Genomic DNA, 27,799 nt, shown 5'->3' with positions numbered 1-27,799 from the left:
CCCCCCACCCCCTTTTTAAAGACAGGGCGTTGCGTCACACAGATTGGCTTCAAACTCATGCTGTGGCAGAAATAACCCGAGGACTGAGGCCCGTTCTCTCCAATGAGCTAACAGCAGAGAAAATTGAGAAGAGAACAAAGGAGGACCTGAAAGGAGGAAGACCAGTAGAAAGCTGTTTCTTCCAAGCAAAATAACGTTTTGGGGAAGAAGAAAAAGAAAAGGACAGCCATTGAGCACGAGGACTTGAGCAGCATCCTCAGAAGCTACGGATGGGGTCAGGCAGCAGATTGAGAAATTCCAATTAAGTTTCGCATCACAGAGGGCACTGTGACCTTGGCAATCAGTCTCAATGAAGTTGTAAGGGAAATACAAACAGCCTTTTCTGGCAGCCTTGCCATGCAAATGGAAAAGGAACCGTGGACAGAAGGTATACGTGGACGTGTTGATGGGAGGGGTGAGAGGTTTCACTCGTCGATGAAAAACAATAGACTTACGTGCTGGTAAAAGTGATAAAACAAAAGGAAAACCCGATGATCCAGTAGAGGGGAGAGCATGAAGAATAGAATCTTTGGGTATGTGAAAAGGAGGGAGACCTACTGTTCAGGTTGAGCATGCAACTTTGGATAGAATCGCATCGTTTAGAACCGGAAGTAGAAGGTAGCGGCTAGGGGCAGAGCGCTACAGAGTTCTATCCTGCTTCTACTTTCTCATTATAAACTGATGTATATGCTGCCAAATAGAAATCTATGAGGAGACTGTGCTCGGCATAGGTACCAGGAAAGCTTTTGAACGGGAAGAACTGGGCAGATCCTGTTAACAAGGTAGGATTTGTGGTTACTACCCAGGGTTGGCTGAACTTTTGGTTATTAGCTTGAATGGAAATAAATGAACAAAGCTGTGTCCTTTGCTGCTCAGTTATAAGAAAATAAGTGGGCAGCGTACAGGGGGTTTGACCTATACTGGAATGGAGTCATGCTGCACATGCGTTCTACACAGGCGATCCAAGCAAAGAGAATTCAGGGTGATTTTAAGGATGTTTGTTTTAATGATAGGTTATAGATCCTAATTAATCTTAGGAAGGGGGAGGTGTGCACAGAAGGTAGCAGGATCCATGCACACACACACCCCGGTAGGTTTGAAAAATTACATGAATCAGGTAATTAGTAAGAGAGAGCTAACAAGGTAAGGAGTAGCGAGGGTGGCGAGCAGAATGGGTTGTTTGAGCGTGAGGTCACAGCAGAAGTACCGTAATGCTATGGAAAGACACTCAAGCTGTAAGAAGAAAGTGAGAGAGAACAAAACTCCGCCTGACAGGGCAATCTACAGGCATCGCGAAGGCAGGTTGTGAGAGAGCGGCACAGGAGATGGAACTGAAATCGCCAGGAGAATACTGGGTCTGTCATGTACTGGATAAAAGAGGGCCATACTTTGTGCCTTTCAAGGTGGTGGAGATCAAAGTGAATATAAAGTGATTGCTGTGCTCTGAGTTCATAATGAAAATTTTAAAATTAGCTTTCACTCGCCATCCATGCCCAGAGCTGACTATCACCAACTTCTACTGTCGACACGAAGCTAGGCTTACCTTACGGATAGGACAGCTTTGTGCGGGATGAGAGGGCCAGTTTCTTTCCAGATTACTGAATAAGATTTCTGTGGGGGCTTTAGACACTAAAGGGTTAAGAGCACCAGGAATTACATTTTGAACTGAAACCATTTTAGTATAGGATAAATTTAGAAAAATCAAATTTTAATGAATGGTTTATCTATTTTTTTTAAATTGCTTTATTTCCTTTAAAATTCCATTTGCACTTGAGCCACCCCACTCAACATGCTTCTGCACAAAAGCTGTAGGGGAAATGGTCATGGACTTCTCATCTGAACATGGCTGGTCAGCTGTTGGAGCTCTGTATTTTGGGAAGGGTGCTATTCTTAAAGCCTTCTTGAGACAATGAGGTGAGTGAGGCCTCGGATTGCATCATGCCCGGATGGTCGACAGACTAGTTTCTTGGAAATGCCTTCCATCTTTTTCACAGTCGCTGAATTCCTATATTTCTTCAGTTACTCTTAAAATGCTCTGTGCATGCCCCCTCCCACTGATCTGACTCATTTGAGAACAAGCTGACACCATAGTCTCAATTCTGCTTGAAGTTTTTAGCCGCTCTCTTTGGCATCGCTCCTATGATCTTTCTTGCTACCAGAGACAGAAAGGTATCCCAGCACTTCCTGGTAAGTGCACATAACTGCAAACCAGCATGCTACGGACAGCGTACTTTCTACTTTGTTATGAAGTACCACAGTTTAGATTCCCCAGGGAATACACCCTTGCTCTGTTCTGGCTTTCTATTTTAGCAATGAACTGCTAGAATTAGAAAGGAATAGCTATTATCAAGAACTGCAGGGGGCTTGAAACGGCCTCCCGCCGCTACTGGATACACAGAGGACACACGTGAGAGTTTTTAATGGGAAATTCCTCCATCTCTGCTTGTTGTTTTGTGCCAAGGGACGGGGTTGGGGGCGGGGGTGGGGGGCAAAACAGACGGAAAGAAGGAGATCTCAGTTCCCACTTGACTATCCGGGGAAACTGAAAAAAATCTAGGGAACTAGATAAGACACTGTGAAAATAGTTATTCGCTTAGAGGGCTTTTTTATTTTTTTTAAGATTTCTGTGTCAACGTCTTTTCTTTTTTCTTTTTTTTTAAATTGGGTATTTCTTATTTACATTTCAAATGTTATTCCTTTTCCCGGTTTCCTGTCCATAAGCCCCCGACCCCTCCCTCTCCTCTTCTATTAGGGTGTTCCCCTCCCCATCCACCTCCCTTGCCGCCCCCCACTGACGTTCCCCTACACTGGGGATTCAACCTTGGCAGGACCAAGGGCTTCTGCTTTCATTGGTGCCCAGCAAGGCCATCCTCTGCTACCTATGCAGCTAGAGCCATGGGTCAGCCCATGTATAGTCTTTGGGTAGTGGTTTAGTTCCTAGAAGCTCTGGTTGGTCAACGTTCTTTCAAAGGTTCATATTAGGATGGAGAGAACCCAGAACAGGGTGCATTGATTCCAGCTGGAGAGAGGCAGTGGCAGGGGCGAGGACAGCTTTCAGCAGGCGGGAACAGATCTTCAAGGGTTTGGATCCATATGTGAGCCTAGTAAAGGGTGGGAATAGGTGTCTGGACTGGAAGGCTACTGTGGGAAAAGGTGGATGTGAGAGAGGTGCTTCAGGGCTGAAAGTGAAGTGGAGGGAAGGTGAAGAAAGAGAGAGTAAACAATGAAGCAAACAACTGGAGTTTGCTTAAGGAAAATCTCGCCTCCATTTTTTAATCCAGTGGCCACTCTTGGTAGGGTCAGGAAACAGTTCCTACCTAAGGGATGGTAGTGGCCTCCTTCTGATAGCGTCAGGGGCAAAAAGTAGGGCGAGAGATGGGCAATATTCAGCATGGACCGGGCCCAATTCATCCAGTAAAAAAAAAAAATCAGTTTAAAAATAGGAACTCAAGAGTATCTTCCTTGACAGTGTTCTAGAAAACAGGATGAATGGATCTTCCTTTCCACTCTGCAAATGAAGGAGGTCTGGGTTGGTTCCGTTGTCAACACGGACAATGTAAGCACATCTTAGTTCCTATCTATGTGAAACATACAGGAAATTCCAACAGCTAGATAGAATTTATTTGTCCCAGGAAGACAATGATTCAGCTAATTCTAAACCATCGGTGCTTAATTGAGCTGTTAATACAATTCCCAGTCCATTCAAAATAAATTGTCCACTCTGTTCCCCTTGATCTTTTTTTTTCTGTCTCCCGCAAGACCACATCATAATTCATCCACAGGCTCACTGAGAAATTGAATTCTCTCTAAGGCAGAGTCTTACTTATTATATAAAACTCTACCATGAAACATTTTCCCTGCTTTCCTTTCCCATCTGCTTCTTGCTCCTCCCTTCCCTCACTTCCTTGTCTTTTGCATGCAATGCTGTATTTCAAATGTGATGTTTGGATCAATGTCCTTGCCGCCCACCCCCCAGTCACCATCACTGAGCAACACAAGAAAGCCTATCGTTTTTACTACATTCTAAATCCCCACTATAGTTAGGGCTTTTCAGATGGATTTCAGAATTTCCAAAGGCCCTGGACATATAATGACCATTTAATTGATGATGTTTTTTTGAAAGCTTCCTGTACCAAATTGCTAAGAGTCTTCATTGAGGAGTGGCAGGCTAAAGAAAACTAGGGGCTGTCAGAGCTTTTCCCTCCCTCCACATCGCCAAGGTCACTCTGACGGTCATCTCTAGACATCAATACAGATGTGAAAGAAGCCGTCCTCAGAGCCATAGGACTACTACCAGGCTGAAAGCCCCTTCAGCTGCCCTACAATGAATCTTCATTTTATTTTACAGCCTGGGTGGCCTTGCTGGGACTTTTATGGCAGATAAGGAAAAAAAGATCATTTTAAAGAAAGGAAGAAAGAAATGGCCTCTAGTCTCTGTCGTGCTGAATTGTGTTGTTTCCAAACTCGTGGGTTCTTCCCGGTTTGAGTAATTGTGAGTGAGACGTGTCTCTCGGCAATTTTGTGAAGACTTCAATGGACTAACATAAAAGGAATTGTCACAGCTCAGGGAAACACCCACTGCTCTATGCAACTGAGGTTAAAATAAGGGTCAGGTTATGCTTGTGGCATATTTCTTAAGTCAATCAAACATTAACAAAAAGGTTAGGATTTCTGTGCTGAAGGAGACAAGTTCACTAACTGTAGGTGTAAACTTTCAAAGTGGTCTCTTTGAATTTACAGGTGTTACTCTTACATTCTCGAGATAAATGAATGGATTTCAGCTGTGAATCTCAGTATAGTCATACTAGGGGGAAAAAAAAGAAGTCGGAAGCTTTCTAATATGTACCAGATTTCAACGAACTCTGAGGCTTAGACGCCCTACCTATGTAATCTCTGTGCAGACAGCTGGGTTACAATACGAATCACCCCTTCAGGGTTCCCAGCGTAGTTTCAGTCAGGAGTAGATATGGCAGTTAGACGTAAAGCACTCAAAATTCAAAAGCGAGTTCTTGTGAGCCATCACTCTCTTTCCATAAAGACAAACGAAAAAAAAAATCATACCAGGAAAAATTAAAAAGTGTAGCTAAAAATAATGTCAAAATAAAGAGAATCTTTTTAAGATGTTAATTCACTTTCTGTACAACCTAGAATAGAAATTCCTAATGGAATAGTGCTGAAGAATTCAAAAAATATGGATTGCATTAAGTTTGGACACTATTCAGACCAGCCCCACTATTTGAGCACCAGCCTTCCCCACAGCAGGTTGACAGAAAGACCATGGTGTATAGGATTAAATGTGGTCTTTTTATGCCGCTTAAAACCGTCACCAAGAGGTCTCCGGTACATTTCCTGTCCTTGCTTATTTACAGTTACGCATTTCTTGATAGGACTTCTAAACATTTGCTTCTCCTTGAGGAAAAAAAAAAACCCACAACCCATGAAAAAGAACCTAAAAACTGGAGTGAAGATAAGATTAGTTCTGACAGTAATCTAGCTCGAAGGTCCCAGGAGCAGAGACAAAGCTCCATGCTATGACACTCAGCAGCCTGAGGACCCGCACCCCGCCCACCATCCTCGGAGTTTTGGGGCCAGGACCTAGGTCAAACCAGTCCTGGAGGCTTCGATACAAAAAGGGAATTCAGGGCTTATTGGTTTATAATGAATCTGCACTGGAGATTTTATTAAAGACATGTTAATGCATGTTTGAGCATGAGAGTGCCAAAAAGGAGTGGCACCCAGTTTTTTTTTTTTTTTAAAAAGACACACTCCTTGGCAGTACGCCCTTTACCCAAGGAAGAGTGATAGGAAGTAAGACACACTCAGGCATGGTAAGGAGAGTAAGCTATTATCTATCTCGGCATTAGCCATATGTGGCATTACATTTTTTAATCACATTCTTTTGGATTTTTGTGTATATGTGGCCTTGCACATGCCAGCGCACAAATGTGGATTTCAGAGGACAGTTTGCTGGAGTAGTTTTTGCCATCTCCACCATGTGGGTCTCTGGCATCGAACTCAGGTCCTCAGGCTTGAAGGCTTTGCCAAGCTTTGCTGAGCCCCCAACTCAAGTGCTAAGGTTTATTGTTGAGGGAGCTGATCATTGTTGGTGTTTTTGATTTTGTTATTGTAATTTGTTTTCCTTCTTTCCCCCCCTCTTGTTTCAGTAAGGTGGGATCGTGAGCTGACAAATTCAAACCAGCAACCACTAGGGTAGCACAAGGATTTTAAGTGTCTCTCATGAGATTCCTAGAAAAGTTACAGGTTGACAGTTGGGAAGGGAGAAAGGTCTTAAGTGGTTATTGACCATGCTGGATTTCTAATGAAAGACCTGGATTCTAAGGGCCTCCTTTTCTTTCTCCTGAGCCCAGAATTTCCCCTAGCTTTCTCACCTGCCTTAGAGGAGAGATACAGTTCCGTGGATAAGCGGAGATAACCCAAATTCAAATCACGCTGCAGATGAGTTAAGGCTTTGCTATTAGCAAACGACAACGAATGAGAACCGGGTCATGCTAAGACGCTCAGCCAAGTTGATTTAACCACAACAAATTTAGGGAAAGCAAAAGTAATTCATTCCTCACAGAACAGATTTCAGGAGACTTTCCACCTCACTATTCCTTAAGTTGTCCTTCTAAATGCTTCCGTGTGCTCAAATAATTGGCCGTTTTTGAGGAAGTAACAATTAGTTCCTGCAAAGATGAGAGCAGAGCCGAGCCCCCTGCATTTCCCACAGCACAAGATGTGGCTTTACCGTAAGCACACGCTACTTTCAGAATCACAACAAAGCAAATTTACATTTAGACACTTGGAGTTCCAAAACGACCTGCATAATCTCTTCTCGTTTGTGTAAAAAGATACACTCGAGTATCTGTTGAAGTGTAGGAGTACCAGAGACTCAGTGTTGTGGCTGTTACAGGTCACAGCACACGGACCAACGTTTTTCTTAACAGTGTGCTTAATAGTCTTCTACATTGGTTTCTGTACATCTGAATCTTTTTTTTTAAAACAGAGTTACTGTTTGAGTCAAGAAAACAATATCCGCTAAGAAATGCTTCCTATTTAGATAACAATGACCTACAAATATATTGTTCTCTGAGTAGAATTAAGATGGAGAGTGGACATATACAGCCACCCAATTAGACAAGATGGACGAAGCAAAGAAGTGCAGGCCGACAGGAGCCGGATGTAGATCGCTCCTGAGAGACACAGCCAGAATACAGCAAATACAGAGGCGAATGCCAGCAGCAAACCACTGAACTGAGAATAGGACCCCCGTTGAAGGAATCAGAGAAAGAACTGGAAGAGCTTGAAGGGGCTCGAGACCCCTTATGTACAACAATGCCAACCAACCAGAGCTTCCAGGGACTAAGCCACTACCTAAAGACTATACATGGACTGACCCTGGACTCTGTCCCCATAGGTAGCAATGAATATCCTAGTAAGAGCACCAGTGGAAGGGGAAGCCCTGGGTCCTGCTAAGACTGAACCTCCAGTGAACTAGATTGTTGGGGGGAGGGCGGCAATGGGGGGAGGGTTGGGAGGGGAACACCCATAAGGAAGGGGAGGGGGGAGGAGTTAGGGGGATGTTGGCCCAGAAACCGGGAAAGGGAATAACATTCGAAATGTAAATAAGAAATACTCAAGTTAATAAAAAAAAAAAAAAAAGATGGAGAGTGGAGTGTTTCAGTGCAGCTAACAAGAAAGGTCCTTGAGAAACCTATTTTGAATTCTATGTGGGCGCTTTAAAAAGGACTCCAAATGGCCAATACACATGTGAAATGAAGACCCTCTCGAGGAAATGTAAGTTGAAAGTAGAAGGTATTGTCGGGGTGCCCTGCTTTAAGTCACTCCTTATTGTGTAAGGGACTGACTTTTCAGACTGTGCCTTGCCCAGCGGGACTCCACGTGACAGTGTATCTTTGAACTCCATTCTGAAGAGGAAGGACAGACCTGGACCCACGTACCTAATCAACAACATCTGTCTGGCACCACTAGGCAGCACAAATACATGACTTATCCCCGGGAGCAGAAAGAGTGCCACCCTATAGATTTATTGGGTTGAATTGAGATTGTAGGAAGTCATGGATGTGTCAGAATCATATGAGTGAAACTAAGCCCAGGAACATATTGGAGGGTCTAGACCAAGGACAGAATGTAACGCTGTTGCCTGAACCCCATCCAGGGTAGGGCAATGGCCTCACCAGCCTGTCATCTGACAATCCGGCATGTCCATCCAGGAGGAGAACTCCTAGCTATCCCAGGAGGCTCAGTCAGCCCCTTCTGCCTATCCCCCAGTTTGTCCATCCGTACCTGTTATCACCCCACATCACCCTCACAGTCTTGCTCTGTGCTGATTGGTTGTTTTGCTTGTCGTTTGCTTTGGTCAGCTTGATCTGATGTGGAGTCATGTGAGGAGGGGGAACCCCACTTGAGAAAAATGATCCCATCAGATTGGCTTAGTTCTGCCGATCTGCTCTCTAACCTGTGACCAGCAGTGGCCTGACCCATGGCTGCCACAGCCTCTCCAGCCAGATCCTTCTCTCTCCTATTGCCTTACCTGTTATTATGCCAATACAGACTCTATTTATATCACTTTCTCTGCTCCTCTGGACTTTTGACATTTTAAGCCCCTGGCTTTATGACTCTTTGCCTTCATTCTGTGAACACATTATGAATTTATTATTATTCAAAAATAATTCTGACATTGGAGAAGGACGCAAACATATTTCTGATATAATTTGCTCGTGGCATAGGGAACACTACAGTGGATCAGCAGATATTAAACTGATAATATTCAGGGGAAGGCAAGTAGGGGTGGGGAGGCTCTGTAAACAGCCTCTTGACTGACGGTTTCTTTGATGAGACAGTTTTTATTCACTAACTTGGCATTGTCTGCCACAGCTGTTCAACGCATAGGTCTTTCAGCCAGCAATTTCATGGCTAGGGACATACTCTTCTTGTAGCTACACGGTGTTTATTATAGCACTATTTATAATGATGAAAATCTGAAAATAAATTCAAATGACCTTCCACATAGAAATAAGGAATGATAGCACTCTAATATAGGAAGGTCTGTGGATATAAAAATGGAATCATTTCCTAGATATGCTGTAAATGTGTAAGAAAAACAAGACAGCACATAAGGCTAGAAGAGAGACTCATCAAACGCTAACAAAGGGTAGGAAGAGGGAAAATTTCAAAATATAGGGGACACTTCCTTTTTATTTAACATATTGAATTTTATGAAACTTTAAAAACCAAAATATAGCAAAATGGCCATAATTCTATGTCAGTTGGAATTCCACCTTTGCAAAGAAGTATAACTAATTCACTTTCTAGTCTCCAGTGGTTTTTCAGACTCTGAAATCATTCCCCCTCTTTCTATGTAATAGACAGGTACCTATCAAAATCGATGGGGGAAGAAATGAAACAAATCTGGCTACACACAGTGTCTTTTGAGGGAATTTCTGTGAGTTCTCCCCAATGTGCGCTGCGTTTTTTTAAGAGGCACTAATTACATATGCATCCTTTAAGCCAAGATAAAATTCTTAGAAAACAGTTCTGAAATTATGTGGTGACGGAATTATTTAGGATATAAATTACTGAGAGAAAACCTTGCCCTGGGCTTTTGGGTAACATGTGTGAGCCCCAACACTGCCACAGTCAGACTTCAGAAGCAGGGCAGTGAGTTAAAAGGCCACAGAGCTTGCAGGCCTGATGCTCCTCTCTCTGCTGTAAGCTCAGGCAGGATGACTGACATCTGTGTTTCCTCATCCATAGCTAACAACACACCTTGAACAATATAACTTCAAAACCCCAGCACATTAAAAGCATCCAGTTCTTGTTTGTATTGTGATTCAGAATCACAGAATATTGAGAAATATGTCAAGCAGAATTTAGAAAAAAAAATTTTTCAATAAAAATTACCGGGGTTGGGGATTTAGTTCAGTGGTAGAGCGCTCGCCTAGCAAGCGCAAGGCCCTGGGTTCGGTTCCCAGCTCTGGAAAAAAAAAATTACCAATGATGGGTCCTTGGATTATTTTACCTCTTTAACAATGTTTATTCTTTCATTGAAAATCAAATGAGAAGAACTCATTGTGATAAGTTTGAGAGTCACTGAAAAGGAAGGAAGAGGGAGAGAGAAAGAGAAAACAAAAATAACTCATCTAGCAGTCAATTGGTTAACGTGTTCTAAGCAGCTAATTAATGTGCTGGACCCCTTGCCCTCAGGGTTTATCATATAAATGTAGTCCGTACTCGCTGTCCTTGTTCAGATTTCACAATCTAGCCAGGCATGGTGGAGCATACTTTTAATGTCAGTGTTCTGCAGGCAGAGGCAGGTAGATCTCTCTGAATTTGAGGTCATTTCGGACCACACAGTGAAATCCAAGAGAGCAAGGACTACATAAAGAAACCCCGTCTTAAAGGAAAAGGGAAAAGAAGAGAATTCATAATCTAGGAAAACCAGTGAAAATAAATCCACATACCTACCTAAACATCTTCTATTTCTACTGTCAATGCTGAAAATCCTGAAAGTCTTATGAAGCTGTCCTGCAATGTTAAACATATTACCCTTCCACTAATATACCAGATCTCGTCCTATCCAGCCTGCTAGAACACTGAGCAGGGCAGCGCTCCTTCCCCGAGTCATTGACTTTCATTTGCTAGGGATCATCTCCCATCAGTGTCATTTCTCTTATTTAAAGTAAGAGCTGCTCATAGGATCGCCCCTTGTAACCACTGCCCTCCTTCCTGGGTTTCTTTTTCAAGAAAAATCCCAGAAACAGTTGTTCAGGAATCCTGTAGCTCTTCTCCACCCACCCTTCCTTTAAAAAAGCTTTAAGTCAATGCAAATGCACCAATCAAGACCACCAGTATCATATACAATCAAGACCATGATGCAATGACTAATCTTTAGTCCGAATCTTACTTTCCAATAAAGACAAGTGACAATTGCTCTGTCCTCATGGCCACTCTTGTTGCCCATAATAAACCTCTTCCAGGTTTCATCCTGCTTTGCTGATCCATCCTCCTTCCCTCCCTGATCTATTAGTTCAGTGGTACAGAAGCAAGGTTGGATCTGCATTCTCAGTGGCCCCTTCTACTGATAAGTACTTTGTCGTGTCATGCTCTGCCATGGATGTACGCACCAAGTCTTGCAAAGTGGGACATTCTGTGTACACTGCTCTCCTGGACTCCAGCCCATTTCCCAATGTAACTGTCTCCATCCACCATACGGTGGATACTCTAAGCTCCTGTGTCCACATCTCAGCTTCTGCTTCTCTACCCATGCTTCCCTGGTACCTCAGAAACCTGTCAACAGATCCCATGGTTAGTATTTCAGACCATCTCCAGTCACAGATCAATTCCTGTGTCTCATTAGCATCCTTCTGATCTGATCCCCTAAGATGTTCTCCTTTGTTCTTTCTCGTTTTTCCCATTCCTTCCACATTCAATTTTAACCAGGTCGAGCCTTTTAAGTATCCGAGGCAGATCACAGGACTCTCTTCCTGGCTCATGCCTACATTAATGACGTATTAATCCAAAGGGCCTTATAAACAGACTCCTATACCTTGCTGAAGTCATCATTTAGAAATCTTTTCTCATCGGCTGTCTCAGCCATCCATGGATTCATCACCATGCTGGGAACCTGGGGACTTTATTCTGTCTGACCTTTCTTTCAAGAACACCAATGTTTCTCCTAAACAAATGTTTCCCCTAAACAATTCCTCTACTCGCAAATCCTCCATCCTCTTTGGGAAGTATAGCTGGACCACCATCACCAATAGGTTATACTTTGGTTCCCAACTACTCAGTTCCAGTGTTTTCTTATATTCTGTATGTTTGTTATACACAGAATGTGTATATTTTATATAATACTTTCTAAGTATATGTACATGTATATAATATAATTCTATTAACGACAATTATCCTCATTCACTAGAAAGTTAAGCCACTTGGAGGGCACATTTTTCAGTCCTTTCACTTACTAATATCCTACAACATAATATATATTGGATGAGTGACTTAAAAACAGCAAATTTATTAGAAATTCAAAGTAAGTTCAGTCCTGGTATTTAGTATACTCACCATCATCAAGAGACTATTATCGAAATCCTGATTAGGAAGAAAATGATTCAATCTGATGAATTAAATGTTTTCCTTAGCCTGGCATTGCGATACCAGACTTAAAAAAAATAAAGAAAGAAAGCCAAGTATAACCTCTTAAACTACAGCTGAATGATTCCAGTTATATAGCATTAGTCACATGTCCAATCTCAAATTCTGATTAAAATTTAACTAAACGTTGACAAGATCTTAGGTAAACCAGTAAACTAATCCTTATGCCTATCTTTATTAAATAAATGGAATTTGTATATCCTCTTACTAAGCGTTGTGGTCTACTACTGATTTAAGGGTGAAACAGTTAGATTAAAAATTCCATTGATTAAAAAAAATAACAAATTTGATGACAGAAACCCGCAGTCCAAGATGTAGGGCACACATCCGTGAGTGTTTACGGGAGATAGATGGATGATACAACCTGGTGTGGCAAACAAGAAGAAAATCCCAAAGCTTCAAATTAAATGTGAGTCAATTGATGGTGCAGCCATCCAGGAAGCCAGATAACTGTCACCCTCAGCGCACTCAGGAAATGACAGAGGCACGTGGCATTCTTCAGCTGCTGATGAGAGACAGTTGGTTGTCTGAATTGTTTCAAGGAGTCAGGAGCTCTGGCTAGGTAACCCCAGATTCTTAGTAGCAAAAATATAGTTCTGGCTTACTGTTAGTTATTCAATACAGACAGAATACATCAGAAATCTCGAAGACACGCTATGTCTATATAAACGTATTTACTCCAATATATTAACTCTGGGAGAACCTATAAAGCTTTGCAGTCAAAGCTTTGGAAGTTGAAGCCTTCTGTAGAGGCCTTTCTTCTCTTACAGTGGGAGCAATCATGCATGCATTAAAAGGCTACTGTAGTTTAAAATGTTTGTTTTTATCTGTTTATTCTCTCTTTCGTTTATTTCCTCGGTGTGTATATGTGTGTATGTTTGGGGTGTGCATGTGCCAGAGCGCACGTGTGGAGATGGAGGACAACTTGTGAGGGTTGGTTCCCTCCTCCTATCCTGTGGGTCCCAGGAATAGGACACAGTTTGATAGGCTTGGTAGCTTTACACACTGAGTCATCTCACCAGCCCAGAATTACATAACTACGTATACTTGACAAAAGTATACATATAACCCTCCGCTTTCACATTGCTCATATTAGATATATCAATACAGTGTAATCCTATGCAGCCAATTTAATTATGAGGTCATTGAGTATTTTGCTGATATGGGGAGAATTTTTACAATACGTGGCAAAGGAGAAACCACTTAATAATTACATTTATTGTTACATTGTGAATCCATTAAGCCTTTGTTGTAGTATTGTGTTTAGACACACATACGCACACATAATCCTTCACTAATGCTGACAGAATGCACAAAAATTAATAAGTTTTACAGGACTCCAGAGTACTAGAGTATTGAATTTTACCAATCTGTGGATGAGCATTTGTTTTCCCCTTCATCTCATCCCCCAAAGGCCTAGTAGGTCTCAGAACTCTCACTTTGGCCAAGTCAGTCAGGTACACAGACAACTTCCATCGGGAATATTTGGCATTAGGTATACTAACTGTAGAGCGCAGGAGGTGGGTGCTAGAATAAAGCACCGAGAGCTCCGAGAGAATGGGCGGTGTGGAAGCCAGTCTCTGAAAATGCTCACAACTGCTTGTCTTACTTTCTTCTTGATGGGATCAAATACCCTGAGACAAAAGCAACTGAAGAGAAACCATCACAGTTACAGACAATAGCATCCATCACTGTGGGTAAGATGGACAGCAGGCAGCATGGCATGGTGGCAGGGGTGAGAAGACGCCTGGTCACTTTACATCTGTACCCAGGAAGCAGACAGTGAATATGAAGTGTGGTCAAGCTATAAAGTCTTAAAGCCTGATCCTATGACCCACTTCTTGTAGTGAGGCACTACTTCCTAACGTTTCCACCGGCTGGAGACCACAGGTTGATTTTGGGGATCAGTAAGTGACATTCCACATTCAAATTATAGCACTGTTTGAATGTTGCGACAATAGTATTTGGCCTCTTGACAGCGGTTGTTGTTATGGTTGTTGTTGACTCTGACAGTGCTGGTGGTTGATGATGTTGTTTGAGACTGAGTCTTGATATTTAGCCCAGGCTGTCTCAATGGTGGAGTCAGTCTACCGATGGACACTGTGGTACTGACTAGAAGAGATGAAGGCCTAATCACTGGACATTATTTCCTTGCAGATGTGGCTTTATTTTTTTTTTAAAGATTTATTTATTTATTTTATGTACAGCATTCTGCCTGCATATGTGACTGCAGGCCAGAAGAGGGCACCAGATCTCATTACAGATGGCTGTGAGCCACCATGTGGTTGCTGGGAATTGAACTCATGACCTCTGGAAGAGCAGTCAGTGCTCTTAACGCTGAGCCATCTCTCCAGCCCCGATGTGGCTTTATTTTAACAACACTATAAAACCTACTCAGAGGCCGGAGAGATGCCTCTTATGTGAGAACACTTAACACTCCAACAGAGGACCCGAATTCAGTTCCCAGCTTCTACATACAAGCTCACATCCATCTGCAACTCCAATTCCAGGGTCTCTGGGGGTCCTCTGCTGGTCTCTGGATGCACCACACATGTACACAGGTGTACATTATGGCCAGCATTCATATACATAACAGAAAAATAAATAAATCTTCAAAAACAGTAATAAACAAACATGGGATGGAGGCCAACTATTGAGTTGTATGCTGGTAATTCCAGCATTAAGGACACTGAGTCTACCATTGAGACAGCCTGGGCTAAACAGCAAGATGCAGTCTTAAACAAATAAACAAAAAACCAATAACAACAACAACAACACATGCACACACTAAATAAGTGTAGCACAAAAAAACCGTAACAAGAACACTTAGAATATAATGAAAACAATAATAAAAAAAGTAGAAAGAAACAGTGGACTCTATACAGTAGAGTCTATACAACTAAGAGCATGTATCTTTTTTAGGCTGTTTAGAGACTTGTGCCTTTACTGGGTATACACTGGAATGGATTCTAAAAGGATAATATATTGCCAAAGAGTTAGAAGTTTGCAGAACCATTGGGGAAATTCAGGGGACATTTCATTTGTGCCCTCTGTGGATAGAGAACTAATTCACTTCTGCATCCTGCAGGAACCTAGACTCGATGGGCTCCATCATGGTGATGGGTAGGGAGAGGAATCTGCGCTGTACTTAAAACCTTTGAAGGCAGGTGACATTCACAACAGAACAGAGAGAACTCCAGTTTTAATCCATCTTGAAGGGCACAGGAGAAGAAGCCTTAGGACAATGACTGTAGGACCCATGTCTAGTGCTTTCATACCACTGAGAGCCACAATCCCACATGCTATATGATAAGTTTTCTGGTGGCAAAGAGGTCTTTCCTCCAAAAACATCCATTATTTCCAAAATGATGCATTGTGCAGCAAGACAAAGAGCTTGGTAGCTTCCGCTCCCTATTTACAAAGTCCTCATTTGGTGGAAGGGACATGATTACCAAGCACTGAATCAGGTAGAAAGAAAAATCTAAGCATTCTAGTTGACGGACTGAGTTAGAATTTGAATTCTAAATAATAACTGACCCTTTAGAAGTAAAAACAGTTGGCCAATGGCACACCCAACACAGGCTGCCCATTATGCTCAAGTCCTGAAATGTCACAATGGACCCGGAAAAAAATGTGCAATTATTATATGACATTTAAAAATAGAAATACATATTGAATAACTCAGAAAAAAAAAGACTAACTCCACATTCAAACAGTTGGGCCAGTATAAGATATTACAATGTAACATTTTCTTCCAGAAACCCCCTCCCCCCTTTTTTTTTTTCAGAAAGAAAGAAAACACTGTCATTGCCATGTGAAGAGATCTGGGTTTATAAATACTTTCGAAATGTTCCTGCGGTGTTATTTCTCGATGCATACATTACAGAAACCATCCAGAAACGATACTAAAGACAAGCACAGGATTACCACACGGCAGAGCACAAAAATGGACGGCAGCTTCCAGGCAGGCTGGGCCCTGCAGGTCAGTAGAATCACTGTTCAGGCTTGAGAGATTCTAGCTAAGTAGGTAATTCAACCAACCGCTACAATAAAACTGGCGAGATCAATGGGGTGTGCTGTGGAATACAGGAGGAGAGCCTGCAGCAATCTCCAGGGCTTCCGATGCAGAGAATGTGAAAGAGCTGCTGACTTCACAGCTAAGCATTAGAGGCAACTGCCTCGCCTGGCAGTCCAGCGAAGGCCAAGATCGCAGGGAGCAATTATTTCTTTTTCCTCTCAGAACTCAGAAAAATTAACAAGCAAAAATGAAGGCTTTCAGGCTACTGGGTAAAAAGTTTATTAGCGTCTGTCTTGGAGAGACTATCTATCCGACTTGGTTGATACTGTTTACACTGGTAGGAATGTTAAACAGTATGCTGCAAACTAAAATTAAAACACTATCAGCACACTAAATGTAACAATAAAGACAGGGAGCCCTTGCCAAAGCAAGGCACTGAAGCAAATAACATAACCACGTTCGGTTCAGCAGCCTATTGAAAGAAAGCATTTGGTGCAGAAAGCGAGGCGAGCTGGCCGATTGCCAACACCTTGCTTCAGTCAGATAATGCACTTTGCTACCTAGGAACAGAGTGAGGTCAGAGGCTAGCCTGGACAGTTTTGTAGTGCTGGGTTGATTTTCTGGGGAGATGACAGGTCAATCCCTTCTGGCACTTCGTCCTTTGGGCTTACTGGTGTATTATCAGCAACCCTGACAACCTCTCAGATGTGGAGAGAACGCTGTGCTTCTCGATACTCTCATTTCTAGCATCTAAGTCTAATAGTTTCCTCCAGCAAGGCTGCCAACACAGATCTTTCTGTTAAGAAATAAGTCAGCCTAGCAAGAAAATAGGAAGGGCCCAGGCACACACTGGCTTCAGGAACAGGACCCAGGGTTTACGTGTGTTCAGAGCCTAAAGACTTATCCATGGGTCAAATTTCATCTCCATTTCTGCCCTCTTAACATGAGGCATCCTTGTCATATTATCTCCTGTTTCCTTCTTATTGTCCACCATCCCTCTAGCAGGCAACCGTTTACAGTTAAAATACAAGCCCACCTTAATTCAAACAAACATATTCTAGAAGCTGGGAGCATAACACAGGGGTAGCATTTGCCTAGTATATACAACACTGTAGATATGATGTACAGCACTTTAAACAATTAAAAATGATAGATAGATGGATAGGTAGGTAAGTAGGTAGAGAGATAGAGATAGATAGATAGATAGATAGATAGATAGATAGATAGATAGATAGTAGATAGATAGATAGATAGATAGATAGATAGATAGATAGATAGATAGATAGATAATAAACAGATAAGGCCAGGGATATCTCAGTGGATTAAGTGATTGCTGACCAAGCATGAGGACCTGAGTTCGGATCCCCAGAACCTGCCTAGAAGCCAGGCATGAAGGTACATACCGATAACCCTTAAGTTATGGGGTAGACACTGGGATATTCCTAAGTCTTATTGACTAGTGAGTCTTGCCAACAGAAAGCTCTTGGTTCAATGAGAGATCCTGTCTCTCTCCTACAGCCTTTGTTTTCTTAGAGCTCTCAACCAAAGACATGTAGAAGAAGTAGCAGAAAACTGCTTAACCCCATATGTACAACAATGCCAAGCAACCAGAGCTTCCAGGGACTAAGCCACTACCTAAAGACTATACATGGACTGACCCTGGACTCTGACCTCATAGGTAGCAATGAATATCCTAGTAAGAGCACCAGTGGAAGGGGAAGCCCTGGGTCCTGCTAAGACTGAACCCCCAGTGAACTAGACTGGTGGGGGGAGGGCGACAATGGGGGGAGGGTTGGGAGGGGAACACCCATAAGGAAGGGGAGGGGGGAGGGGGATGTTTGCCTGGATACCGGGAAAGGGAATAACACTCGAAATGTATATAAGAAATACTCAAGTTAATAAAAAAAAATGTTTTCTCCCGTCAAAAAAAAAAAAAAAAGAAAACTGCTTAAACTACATAGGCACTAGTGGAAAAATAGTCTAATATTTGACAAAACAGGGAAGGCATTTTTATAATACTATATACAAATGTCAGCTCCTTCTGAAAAAGAAAACTGTGCAGGGAGAAATATTAGCTGTGAGTATTGAGTGGCTTAGTTAGGAAGTGAGGGAAAAGCAAATTCTTGCTTCCTCCTGTCTCTTTCCAGGGGAATCCTGTATCTTATTCGTGATGTTGCAGAGAAAAATCAGAGATCATTGTTCTTTGAGTTTTACTAAAAATACCCAGACGATATTTGAAGTAATGCAAACATTGCTTTGCTCTCTTCCAAACATCAATAAATCATGTGAATTGATGTAAAAAGATGTTTAAAATAAAAGAAGGCTAAAAATTCAAAGAAGACATTAAGTCTGGCTTGTTTATCTAAATGGTAATGTATATTCCTAGCCTAACATGTTAGCACATGCTTATAGCCTATCATTAGACGTATTTTTTCACTGAATGTACAAACAGGTTTTGTGGATACTTGGGAAGATTGTGAAGTAAGGAGTGCAGAAAATGTTATCCATAGCTCTTGGTATTTAAAAATTCACTAGAGTGGCTACCTACCAAGAACAAGATGCAAGACAGAAGACCCTTCCTAACACAAGATCATTCATGACGAGTGTGTCCCCAAGACAGGGCTCACCAATGCATTGCTATATGCCAGAGAGTATGGGAAGGTAGAATACATCTCTGTCAAGGGTACTGGCCAGTTTTATTTTTTGACACAAAATCGGGTTATTTGAGAAGAGAAACTCTCAATTGAGAAAATGCTCCTAGCAAATTGGCCCGTGGGCAAACCTGTGGTGCCATTTTTTTCTAAATTAGTTATAGATGTGGGAGGGTCCAAGCCCATGGCTGTCTGTCCTGAGGTGTCTGAGACAGCAGGCTGAACAAGCCACGGAGAACAAACTAATGAGCACTCCTTCCAGACCTCTGTCTCAGTGCCTAACTCTGACTTCCTGCCCTGACTTCCCTCAGTGATGTCATGAATATTGTAAGCAGAAATAAACCCTTTCCTCCCCAGGTTGCTTAGGGGCCTGATATCTTACCACAGCAATGAGAACCTAACTAAAACACGAAGACAAACTACTTCATTAAAAGGAAGGGAAGAGGCCCTTAAACTGAGGGCATGAAATATAATGTGTACATCTATCTCCAGAGATTAATATAAGAAATACCACGAGAGTCAGTAAGACGAGAACAATTAACTAGTTTCCTCTGTAGCCTATTCTCCTGCATAACCATTTCTACAGTATAGAATGGGAGATTTGACCACAGGCATGTGGTATTTAGGTATTTCTTTTTCTGGGTCTACAGTCACTCTGATAGTACTTTTCTCACGGCCCAGAAAACAGAAGGAGGAAGCTTTGTGGTATCGCCATGCCAGGCTCTCTCTCTTCCTCATGTAGGTTCCTGCATGTTTATGCATGTGAGAGCTAATAAATGATTCTGAATTTAGCACATCGAAAAGAAAAATGGGAGACGAGCTGCAGTTCCAGGCCATAAATTCAATGAAGGTAAGGTTTTTTTTTTTTTTAAAGAAAAAAAAACTTTAAAATCAATACAAGGAGAAAATAGAAAGAGGGTTGTGGAGGGAAAAAAAGCAACATAAAAGATGTAAGAAAACTTTAACAAGACAAAAGGGAGGGAAAGTTCTAAATCTAATGATAATTCTTCATGGTACCATACATAATTTTTTCAAAATGAGTGCTTTGAAAGTAGGAACCACGTTCTGAATAATTGCTAGTAACTTTCCTTCCATTTACACTCATAAACCTGACATGTTAATTGACGATAATAAGTCTTCCTCTCAGCTGCTTCTAATATGACATTGACATCTATCTGACAGAACAGATAAATAGCATTCTCTCTATATCCCATTGGAAAGACTATTTCGTTTGGAAAATCAAGGTTATATGCCTGGTATCGAAGGCCTTTGAGTTCCCTGAGACTATCTCTGAACCCCTGTACCATAAAGCATGAAATACCCTTTTCCCACCTGGTGAGTTCTTGCACACCCACTGGCTCCTGAAAGTAGGTTCTTCAACCTGTTTTTCTGACACAGACAAGAAAAAGCAACAGAGTTTCATGGTGCCATTACTACTAAGGTGCATATTCTCCACCCCATGTCCTGACATTTAAAGGAGAATTGCCTCCCTTCTTGGACAGTAGACATAATTAAGCGATATGAAGGTGTAGAGATCTACATTCCTGGAGCTAGGTGTCTTGGGGGAGTGAACTCAGAGGGGGAGAAGCTTTGCAGGGAAGGCGATGTGTCTTGCTTGCCTTCTGTATCTTGTTTTCTGTTCATGTTACAGAATACGGCAACAGTAGCGACAACCAGTACTGCTCAACAGATCTTAGCTGTCACACAGTCAACTTTAATACAAAGTATTTGTTCATCTGTCTAACAGAGAATGCAAATTTTTGTGATTCTGAAACCATGTTTTCCTGCAAGGTAACATTTCATGTGTCCAACAACTGGTGCACAGAGGAACTACATACAGAGTTTATGGTTAGATATCACTTTGGAATGGCTGAACTGATTCTGCCAGAAACGGCTCCACCGGTGTCACCTAAGAAAATTCTTACACAAATTCTGTTCGCTGTGCTGAATTCAGGAACATGACACATATCTCCTACCAAGCAGTCTAGAGATTTCAAGGCTAATTCCTTAAAGGTGGTGGCAGTAAGCATCCAGGAAAAAAAATCCTGAAAACTATCATTATGTTTTATGTGACTACATGATATCTATCGTATGACTCTGGTAGGGTCAGCCAGTCCCAGCATTTTGGTAGGCAGGCAGCTAAGTGTTATGAAAACATTACAGAAAACTTTGGTATTGACTTTTATGGAAGAAGTTTAAAAGATATAAAGATGGACATGATTGAAACTTATTTAAGTACAGTTAATAACAAACATATAAATAACAAGAACATGGAGGGAAATAAATGTGCATTTTCAAACTCAGGCCACCTGACCTAAACTAACGTTCCCATAACAACAAGACTCCATCATTTGACACACAGCAAAAATACTTGACAGTATCCATCATACTTAAACTGACAGAAGCTTAGAAATGTTACATTGGCATATTTGAATAATTCAATTTTGGAAGCATGTTATTGACAGGCAAAGATGCATAGAACCTGAAGTTGAAACTTCGATATTTTTTTTCTCTTATCTCTCTCTAGCGTAAAGCTAAGAAAATCGTTTCAAAGTAGAACTGGGGATCCATGGATAACTGAATCTCTAATTTTCATGCAAATTTCAAGTGTATTTATTTTTCAAACAAAACTAGTCACAGTTTCATGGGAAACAGGACCCTTCAAACCTTACCCATCCCGGTGATGTCTGGGCTGGCTAGATATAACATTAAATCTTCTGTAAGCGTGTGTCATTCTGTCGGCTTCACATGTGGATTTTACAACCACAGCCTCAGTGCACTTGATTCCAAGCCTTTCATCCAGCGCTGTTCAGTATATGCTGCTGTTGATAATGGTGACAGTGGACCCAGCCACGGTCTCATTTTCCAGACAGGGATCCCTTCATCATTTTTGAGTCCCTCTCTAGGCCAGCAAGGTTTTATTTTCTTTCGTTTTAGCAATAAACCTGTCACCGTGATCAGACTGGGCATAAAAACCGCCAAGGTTAGCAATTCCCTTCTCCACACTCGCTTCCTTGCATGCAGGCTTGCCTCTTTCTTGATCTTGTCCAGGATGACAGGAAGGACTCTTTGTATATCGTCTGTCCATTTGGAAACCAAATGGTTTACAAGGACAGGACATCAAAATTTATGCCAAAACTCATTTTGCATCCCACGTCTGCTTCATGATTAAGGTTAAAATGGCAGGATTTTCTTCTCGGCAGCAGGAGGAATATGCTTTTTGTTTTCTTTCCAGAATAAGTAATTATGAAATTTTAAAATTTGGGCCAAAAGAACAGCTTGCTACAGCATTTTTGATTATGTCCCTGGTCTCCAGGACACAACCTTTCTACAGGATAAAAAGGTTCAGGCAAAATATTTTCATCCAAGTCAGAGTACAAATAGCAACCAAATGCTGCTGAACACATCCTGAGGAAGTATAATTTCATCTATAACAGGCACCATAAGTTTCACTCTGTCAATAAAGTCTTCTATCTCACAATAAGCAGCGATTTCTTATCTAGTAACATTGAGTATAATGCTCTAGTGTTTTATGCCTGTATAAAGTTTGTTTATTGTATGGTAAGTATAATTTCACTACAAATTTAAATGTTGTGAAAATATAGGTTTAGGATACCAGAAACCTAGCATAATCCCAACCTCTCAGGAATAGCATCTATTATTAATCTGGTATATAGATTAATGCACAAAAGAATTACTTCAATATGATTACTATTCTTAGAGATACAAAATACTTTGTAGCCTTTTCAAATTTACTGCTCTTTTTTCTAAATATTAGAGATACCTCATAACTTTTAATATATATAATATATAATAAATATATTATATAGCTATTATATATATATGTGTGTATATATATTCTTTATGTAGACTGATATAATTGACAGGCCAATTTAGAATGTTTTACATGTTCACCCATGTGCACAGTGTGTCCATGAGACTCTTTCATGTACCCACATGAGCGTGTCTGTACACTAGTTGGAATGATGGGAGATGAGAAGTAATTAATGTTTTGAAACATATTTCTCAAAACTATTGTAAAGCTAGAGAGGTGGCTTAGCTAGGAAGAACACTTGCTAAACAAGCATGAGGACCTGAGTGTAAAGTCCAAGAATCCATATGCAAAGCAGGAGAGGACCCCACTCTCCTAGAACCCCAGGAGAACCCCACCAGCCTAGCCCCAGGGGTAGCGGGAAACCGTGTTACAAGGGAATAAAGCAAAGAATGACAGAGAGAGCTGATTGTCCTACTCTGTCATCCCATGTGCACATGGGCATGAGTACCTGCCTATATATATTTCCACATAACACACACACACACACACACACACACACACACACATGAAAGCACATGCACACACACTATATATGTACAAGGAAGTTTGCACATCCATCTCTAGTGTGTAAAAGACCCCCATGCACCACAGTTTTCCACATTTTTAAGTCTTATCTCAGCAACTTTTTAAATGAGAGATTATAAATTCCCAGACTGTTTAGGTCACGTAGACAAGATACATAGGGGTTAGGACAGAGTAAGACGGTGAGAAATCATAGATATTCAGCGAATTCAATGTAAAAGCGTGACAGTAATTAAACACAACATGACTTCAGTTTTCTTCCAGTTGTAAGTTCTGCTCTTTGTGCAAGATATGCAGTTTTCTGGCTTTGCTGACGTTGTGTTCAGAAGCACAGGGGATCACAGCCAGGTCCTCAGAGAACCTAGACAAGTGCTGGACAACTGTACCCCTTCCCCAGACCCTAGTGTCAGTACCGTAAAGCCCAGAAGTCTGTCAACTAGAGAAAGCAGGACGTACGGATGAGATTGCTAACTTTATTAATATATGCTGTCATTAGCATATTTTCTTTACTTCTTTTGTACAAAATTTATAGCTGTAAGTTCATTCTCTCTTATATAAAGTTTATTGTGCATTCATTTTATAAACACCAAAAATAACACAAACTGAAAACAGTAATGTATTACCTCATACTTTATTTGTAGTCATAAATACAAATACCTAACTCTTTTCAAACTTTAGAATTAACATGTGTGAACTATGCAACTGAACAGAATTTGAAAGGGCAGCTCCATATATGCATACTGATACATATATCCATATCCATATTGATCTTGTCCAACTCTCACCAACTGGATATGAAGATTTTTGACTTAAATGCATTACTTTAATAGCCTTATTATTAACATTGCGTGATAGAGGATATAAAATATAAATATTCTACTTGTCTCCCCCACCAAGCAAAAATATCTAGTCAAGACGTATATTTACTGCACAAAATCTTCCCTAATAAGAGAGAAATTTATTATTTTAGGTTAGCAAAAAAAATAATAATAATAGAAAAGGAAAATTTCTGTGTCCATTTGATGGCAGTGGCTATCTTACAGTCTCTGAAAAAAGTGAAGACCATGGAGAAAATTGAAAATTGCTTCTGCTCTCGTTTTCTGAGTACTGGCCCCTGTCCCTCGTGCCCCACACATTAATTAATAAACCTCTGGCAGCCTCCACACAGACATAGACTTTGAGCCTAAAGTGGCCTCTCCCAGCACCTTGATGTCCCCTTTCATCCCATGGGGACGTCAAAGAGACACAGCTTAGTAAGAAACCCCCCTTCCCCTTCCGACAGCAAGACTGAGACATTTCAGAGCAGTACAGTTCCATGTGCTCCAGACTGGCTGTGATGACAATTAGGAAAGAGGTCATGCATCTGAGTACGCCGAGATATTCTTTCTTAATTATTTGTATTTTTTCAATTTTATGTGTATTAGCTCTTGCCTACATGTATGCATGCATACCGTGTGTGTGCCTGGTACCCTTGGTAACTGGGAATGAATCTTGGTCCTCTGCATGAGCACTGAGTACTCTCGACCACTCAGCCTTCTCTCCACCTCGCTGTTACTTTGCTCTAATCACACTTCTGTATTGATAGTTGTTACTCATGCTACTTTGAGATGGGACTACCTCAAAATAATAATAATAATCAAGAAAGACATGTAAAGGAGGATTGGTTCACTCTACTCAGTCATGACCACCAAGGACGAGAGGACATGACTACACATTTTGACGAAAATGAGCAAGAAGAGAGGATCACACAATTTGATCAAGACAAAGAAGTGAAAGAAGACATGGTCAGAAACTACTATCAAGACAGATATGTAAAGGAGGATAGGTTCACACTACACAGTTATGGCCAGCAAATAGAAGAGGAAATGATCACACACTATGACCAAAATAAGCAAGAGGAGAGGAACACACGATTTGATCAAGACAAACAACTGAAAGAAGAGATGATCTGGTGCTACTATCAGGACAGACACATAATGGAAGATAGGTTCATACTACTCAGTCATGACCAAGTTGAAGAGAACATGATCACACACTTTGACCAAAATAAGCAAGATGAGAGGATCACACAATTTGGTCAAGACAAAAAAATGAAAGAAGAGATGATCAGGCGCTACTATCAAGACAGACACTTAAACCAGGATAGGTTCATACTATGCAGTTATGACCAGCAAGTACAAGAGGAAATTATTACACACTTTGACCAAAATAAGCAAGTGCAGAGGATCACACAATTTGATCAAGACAAACAAGTGAATGAAGAAATGATCAGACACTACTATCAAGACAGACACAGAATGGAGGAAACGTTCATACTACTCAGTCATGACCAACAAATACAAAAGGAAATGATGACACACTATGACCGAAGTAAGCAAGAGGAGAGGATCGTGCAATTTGACCAAGACAATCAAGTGAATGAAGAGATGATAAGACACTACTACCAAGACAGACACATAACGGAGGATAGGTTCTTACTGCTCAGTCATGCCCAGCAAGTACAAGGGGATGTGATCACACACTTTGATCGAAATAAACAAGATGAGAGGATCACACAATTTGATCGAGATAATCAAGTGAAAGACGAGAGGGTCACACTTTGCTTTCCACACAAGAGGGTGGACGAAGAGAGAATCACCTTCTGCTCTCCAGAGAAGCTGGTTAATGAGGAGATGCCCATCCCCTTCTATCCACACATGCACCTGAACGGAATGATAAATATTCTGCAACTACAACAACTAGTGCCAGGAGGATATATACACCAACCTAGCACAGGAACAAATATCCACAGCTGGCTCAATCACCTTCACTGTTGGCATCAATAGTCTTAAATCCCAGTGCACAGCCAGTGACATCAGGCATATAGTCATCAAACTGTTTTAAAATGCCTAATTACAATACATTGAATACTTCAATGATATTCACTGAGAACTGTGAAAATAAATCCATTATAATGGAAAAAAAAAATAAAACACTGATTATGACACGGATAGTAAGTCAAAATCACACTGATGAAAAAATGAAATGCCTATAAATGTCAATTTATCCCTTTAAAAAAAAAAACACATCTTAGGAGCGAAAACAAGAACTTCAAGGTTAAGAGATTATTTTTAGGTGTTTGAAAATAAAGTTCCACTTACTGAAAATATCTTATTTACAATACTCTTAATAGGGGAATAGAGAGATGGCTCAGCTGTTAAGAGCACTAAATATTCTTCCAGAGGTCCTGAGTTCAATTTCCAATAACTACATGGTGGCTCACAACCATCTGTAATGGAATCTGATGCCCTCTTCTGGTGTGTCTGAAGAGAGCGACAGTGTACTTATACACAACAAATAAATAAATCTAAAAAAAAAATCTTTAATAAGGAATTTCTCACACTACAGCTCTAGTTCTTTGCCTCTTAACAGTTAGTCATGGCTGAGATAAAAATAACATTTGTTCAGAGAATACATGCCTCAGAGTAGGACAGAACTAGCTAAAAGTAACACTGATTTTCAGATATTTTGTCTCGATCTTAAATATCTAAATAAACTACTGGGTTACATTATTTGCTGTTAAAAATAAAGAGAAAACATATAAAGGTGGTTCTATTTCCAACATACTACTCAAGGAAAAAAAGCCAAAAAAAAAAAAGTTTAAATCCATCAGACTCTCATAAAGTCCTTAAAAAAAAAAAACCACTAAGTCATTCCCAATCAATCATTTTCATATTATAATAAGATATGAGACTTGAATTTACTCAAAAAATATGACGATATGACTACTATATTTTATTATCCCTTTGTGTAATCATGTTTCCCTTATTCAAACATTAAAATGATTTTCTTTATATTTTTGATGCATTTCTTGTCTGGAAGTACAGATACCCAAAACTATAACGTTATATAAATTGACATCAGTCAGCAGATAGCCCATGGAATTGTTTGAATGGAGCTTCCTCTATTTAAGCTTATGATCTTTTCTTTAGACGATTTGTCATTAGTTGTCTAATGGGTGTTACTTAACTTTTAAACAAGTTTTCATAAACTACCCAGAGATTCCTCATCCATCCCTTGGGTATTCTCATCCAGGTCAAGTTATTAGGGATAATTATGTTAATAGTTATGGTTGGATATCGAACTCCTTCCGAGTGTCTCCTTTTGAATCTCTCTAACCTCGCAATTAAAATGGAAAATTCTCATCTTCATGTTTATTACATTCCTATCATAAGCATATGCTGACAAGATAGGTTCATGAGAATCTATAGAAAGTAAGAATGTTTTGTAAACTCATGACAATTGCACAGTATACGTCTTTGATCTGCATTTATGATAAACTTTTTTGATTTTGTAGTTTCTTTTTTCTTTCTTTTGGTTTTTTGTTTTGTTTTTTGGTTTCTATTATTTTGTTTGGTTTGGTGTTTTTGAGACAGGGTTGTATCTGGCCTGTTTCTCTGGCCATCCTGGAACTTGCTCTGTAGACCAGGCTGGGCTGGAACTCAATGATTGCCCTGTCTCTGCCTCCTGAGTGCTAAGATTAAAGGTGTCACCACCACTGCCCTGCCTTTTTATTTG

General features: G+C 40.8%; 2 protein-coding genes across 7 annotated transcripts in view; one reads left to right on the top strand and one right to left on the bottom strand.

Moving 5' to 3' along the window:
• Csrnp3 (cysteine and serine rich nuclear protein 3) overlaps positions 1–27,799 on the bottom strand; it is a 196,010-nt gene that overhangs the window by 123,094 nt on the left and 45,117 nt on the right. The window lies entirely within an intron of this gene.
• LOC134486369 (trichohyalin-like) lies at positions 146–27,409 on the top strand. 4 transcript variants are annotated; one of them, XM_063285248.1, is made up of 4 exons: positions 146–427; positions 16,004–16,198; positions 19,678–19,735; positions 20,537–27,409. In XM_063285248.1, exon 4 carries the CDS (start codon positions 24,850–24,852, stop codon positions 26,065–26,067), a length of 1,218 nt encoding a protein of 405 aa, XP_063141318.1. In that variant the 5' UTR covers positions 146–427; positions 16,004–16,198; positions 19,678–19,735; positions 20,537–24,849; the 3' UTR covers positions 26,068–27,409. The 4 variants fall into 4 exon arrangements, with proteins under 4 accessions (XP_063141318.1, XP_063141319.1, XP_063141317.1 ...); XM_063285249.1 differs by having other exon boundaries at positions 19,628–19,735; XM_063285247.1 differs by having other exon boundaries at positions 18,382–19,735.

Source organism: Rattus norvegicus, chromosome 3, assembly GCF_036323735.1.
Source record: "Rattus norvegicus strain BN/NHsdMcwi chromosome 3, GRCr8, whole genome shotgun sequence".
Lineage (NCBI taxonomy): Eukaryota > Metazoa > Chordata > Mammalia > Rodentia > Muridae > Rattus > Rattus norvegicus.
This window is presented reverse-complemented; position numbering and strand designations above follow the sequence as displayed.